Raw genomic sequence first — 3,895 nt, 5'->3', positions numbered from 1 at the left:
TGCAATTTGTCTTTTAATTTCCTGGCTGCTGGTACCAAGCAAACGGAAGCTGTTAACAATCTCAATCTTTTCACCATACATTAAGATGCTGCCAATCAGTCCAGTGGTGAAAATCTTAATTCTCTTAATGCTGAGCTTCAATTCATATTGAAGGCTGCAGTCATTGACCTTCTGCAACAAGTGCTTCAGGTTCTCCTCAGTTTATATCTCAGGAAGTATAAAAATATATCAAATTCAGAGTCTAATACATTTAAATTTATTTGTAGTTTAAAAATAAGTATTATATGTACAAATAGAATTTTTAAAATTTTTCTTCTTAGTGGCTGTCAATAAGTACAAGGCAGAAAATAGAATATTCCCTTAGTTACATAACTAGCTTCTTTAACAACTTTTTTTATCCCCAGATGTTTGAAATGTGTGGATGCTCCCTGTCAGAAGAGCTGCCCAACAAATCTGGACATCAAATCATTCATCACAAGTATTGCAAACAAGGTAAATTCAGATTTACCCCTGCAAATGGAACTTGATAATACCTTATTATATTTATTAATACTATATTAATGATTAATATTTATACTGTGATTAAAGCATAAAGCACACCTTAGTTAATTTGGATAAACCATCTAAAATAAAATGTTAGTATTTATATCAGGCACATTTCAAATTTATGAAATATTATTTTAGAAGTCACAAATCTTGAACCATGCCAAGGAAATAGACTTACTAGATTCCAATTTCCACTTACAGAAACTTTTTTCAAGATTTAGAGTAAATTTGATAATCGTAACTTAGAAAAACAACAACATAAAACCCCCACAGAGACAAGTCAAGTAAGCATAAAAACAGAGTTTTAGAATGTTATTTCCAGAAGAATTTTTGCTGTTAGATTTTTTTAAAGCAATATAAACCTTAGTATAGTTTTCATTTATTAAGTGAATGGTTGAGTGATGGAATGATTAATTAATAATATTTAAATTTTTAGAGAGGAACAAAGAGCACTCTTTGCAAAGTATCTTATAATGAATGAGGAAAATTTGAAGGAGGATTTTTCATAATCTGGAAAAACTCTCTTTTCAGAAAGTTTAACATTAATGTTGAAAAAATGCTACAAAGATCCTTACATAAACTCATTGCCATCAAGTGAAAACTGACACACAACTCCCTCTCTAATGTTTTTGAGACTCTGAGTTTCCGGGGAGGATATTACCCATTTTTCCCTTGGAGCCGCTCGTAGATTTTAACCAGCAGAGAGTGTAGCCTTGGTGTTAGTAGCACACTTCCCTACAGACTGCCAGCAGGGCTCCCTGAAAAATCAGTCTCCCTTAAACCAAAAAACCCAAGTGTCGGTTATAAAAGCACTATGTTTATATTTATTTATCTATCCATCCACATATCCATCTGGAGAACAACAATATATGTAATTAAGTAGTTTTAAGGTTTTAAAAGACTTTAAAAATGATAACATTGATCTACATGGTCAGATTTACTAGGTATTAAAGTCTAACCCAAACTTTTAGATTAACATTTTATTGCCAACCCTGTGAAAATTATTCCTTCAATATCATGAATAAAAGTAAGCTATCTGTTCTGAAAGGTTATGTAATAATTGGTATAATACTTGTTTATAGAAGTATCAAACATGTTCTAATTATGTAATAAATATTGTGTCTATATGGAATCTGCTATTTCTTTACTCATTCAGTCTGGTAAATACTATGAAAGTGGTTGCTACATGCTGTTGCTACTGTTATTTATGGAACAACTACTTGGCCAACCGTAGTGCCAGGCACTGGGTAAGGTGGGTCCTAGATATGATGTTCTGCTGTTTAGAAATTCATACTGTATTTGAAAAGTTATTTATGTTAGATACTGTCAAGTCAAGTGTGACCTGTAGCAATCCTAATGAGCAGCAGCTCTCAGCCCTGTCCTATCCTGTGCCATCCTCATGGTCTCTGACACACTTGAGCCCATTACTGAAATCACTCTGTCAATCCATCTGGTTAAGGATCTTCCTCTCTGTTACGGATTCTCCACTTTCGCAAGTGTGATGTCCCTCTCTATGGAGCAAATACAGATGAATAAAACAAAACAAAAATCCTAACCTTAGCTCACTTTACTGAGTGCTGCAGTTCATGACGGTGAAGAGCATGGAAAAAGGCAGGGTTGTGAGAAAGTGCTTTGCTAATTTTGGACTTTCATTACTTCGCTGTGGCTAGAATAAATGAAAACTTGCTTGCATGAAGAAGAGTAGCAAGAAAAACAAAAGTCATGGAAACTTAGATTAAGTTGTGAACATCTTTGAATAATGATATTGTGGGAAGATGCTTACGAAGATACAGTCTCATTTATTAACTTCATGACATCCCAAGCATGCTTCATCACAAGACTTTTCACTCATATGTTAATACAATATATGCAAGATTTTTATGAAGTCTTAGTTCTATTACACTGAAAAGAAGTAAGGTTAAATGCCCAATTTGAAAGTCAGTGTGAGGTTTGACTGAAAACTATTGCTTCTTTTACCTAATTTTAGTCTTATACTTAAGAATGAGATAGTTGAAGCTGTCAATAATTTCATCTTGTTCAGATCAACAGTTAACACCCTTGGTACCTGCAGTCAGGTCCACAGTCAGTGTCCTCTGCAAAATGCTGAAGATCAGTGCTGTCAGTTTAAAGAATAAGATGTGCTTGATTCAGTCCATAGTCTTCTCGGTCACCTGCTGGGCACCAGAGAGCTGGATAATGAATAAGATTACAGAAGAATCGATGTGGTGTTAGAGAAGTGTACTGAATACCCTATGACCTACCAAAACAACAAACAAATATGTCTATAGCAAAGTGTAGCTAGAGTGCTCTTTGGAGGCATAGTTGGTAAAGGTTCATCTTTCATACTATAGACATGTAGCTAGATAAGACTGTTCCTTGGAAGGGACACCATGCTTGGAAACGGAGGGCCAACAAGGGTGAAGAAGACTCCAGATATGGCAAATTGATATGGTGACTTCAGCAATGGGCTCTAGGGTGTGTGTCAAAGGTAATGAGATTGGCACAGGATAGGGCAGGTTTCAGGTTAATTGTTCGTAAGGTCTCTGTGAGTCATACTCAACTGGATAGCACCTAACAACTACAATGTAAGAGCTATAATGGGCCACCTGGAAAATACATGCTAACAATGTTTCCCCTGTTGTATTATGCCTTTGAATTGGCTCCCACTCATAGCCACTTTATATACACCAAATAAAATCCTTTCTAATCCTGGGTTATCTTCAGGAATTCTGCTCTAGTTAAACTCATTGTTGCAGTCACGGTGCCAATACACCCCATTTCTAAACTTCTACTTTTCCCCTCTCTTTTACTCATGCCCTGTTTTTTTTAAGCATAATGTCCTTTTCCAAGGACTTGTCTCTCCTAATACCATGTGCACTGTGTGAAAAGGAGTTTTACCTTCCTTCCTTCTAAGGTACTCTGACTCCAATTCTCTTGAGTCAAATGAGGTGTTTTACAGTTCATGATAGAGTCATATACCGTCATTGGTTTTCTTGAAAGCCACTTCCATAGGTGCTGATTGTGTCTCTAAGTAAAATGAAGTTGTTGACAACTTCAATCTGTTCTTCATCCATCATGATGTTACCTATTGGCTCAGTCGTGAGGATTTTTGTTTTCTTCATTATGAAATGTAATCCTCACTGAAGATTCATTTCTTATCTTCAGGAAATGCTTCAAGTTCATTTCACTTTCTCTAAGCAAGGTTGTGTCATTTGTATAATGTAGGTTGTTGATGAGCTTTCCTCCAATTCTGATGTTACATCCTCCTTCATATAGTCTTTACTTATTTGCCCATTACACAAATTGAATGACTAGGTACGGATAAATGATTGTTGTTGTTGTTGTTGTT

The 3,895-nt window shown here is 35.4% G+C and overlaps 1 protein-coding gene across 1 annotated transcript in view; it reads left to right on the top strand.

The window, feature by feature from the left end:
- The window catches only part of DPYD (dihydropyrimidine dehydrogenase), a 1,462,963-nt gene that overhangs the window by 349,797 nt on the left and 1,109,271 nt on the right, over positions 1–3,895 (top strand). Inside the window, exon 4 of the mRNA XM_006882430.1 lies at positions 405–492. Within this exon, the coding sequence (XP_006882492.1) occupies positions 405–492 (88 nt within the window). The remainder of the gene's footprint in view (positions 1–404; positions 493–3,895) is intronic.

The sequence above is a fragment of the Elephantulus edwardii genome, unplaced genomic scaffold, assembly GCF_000299155.1.
Source record: "Elephantulus edwardii isolate Elephantulus edwardi_28Jun2011 unplaced genomic scaffold, EleEdw1.0 scaffold00020, whole genome shotgun sequence".
NCBI classification, from domain to species: domain Eukaryota; kingdom Metazoa; phylum Chordata; class Mammalia; order Macroscelidea; family Macroscelididae; genus Elephantulus; species Elephantulus edwardii.
The sequence above is the reverse complement of the archived record's forward strand: the minus strand, read 5'-3'. Positions and strand labels throughout refer to the sequence as shown.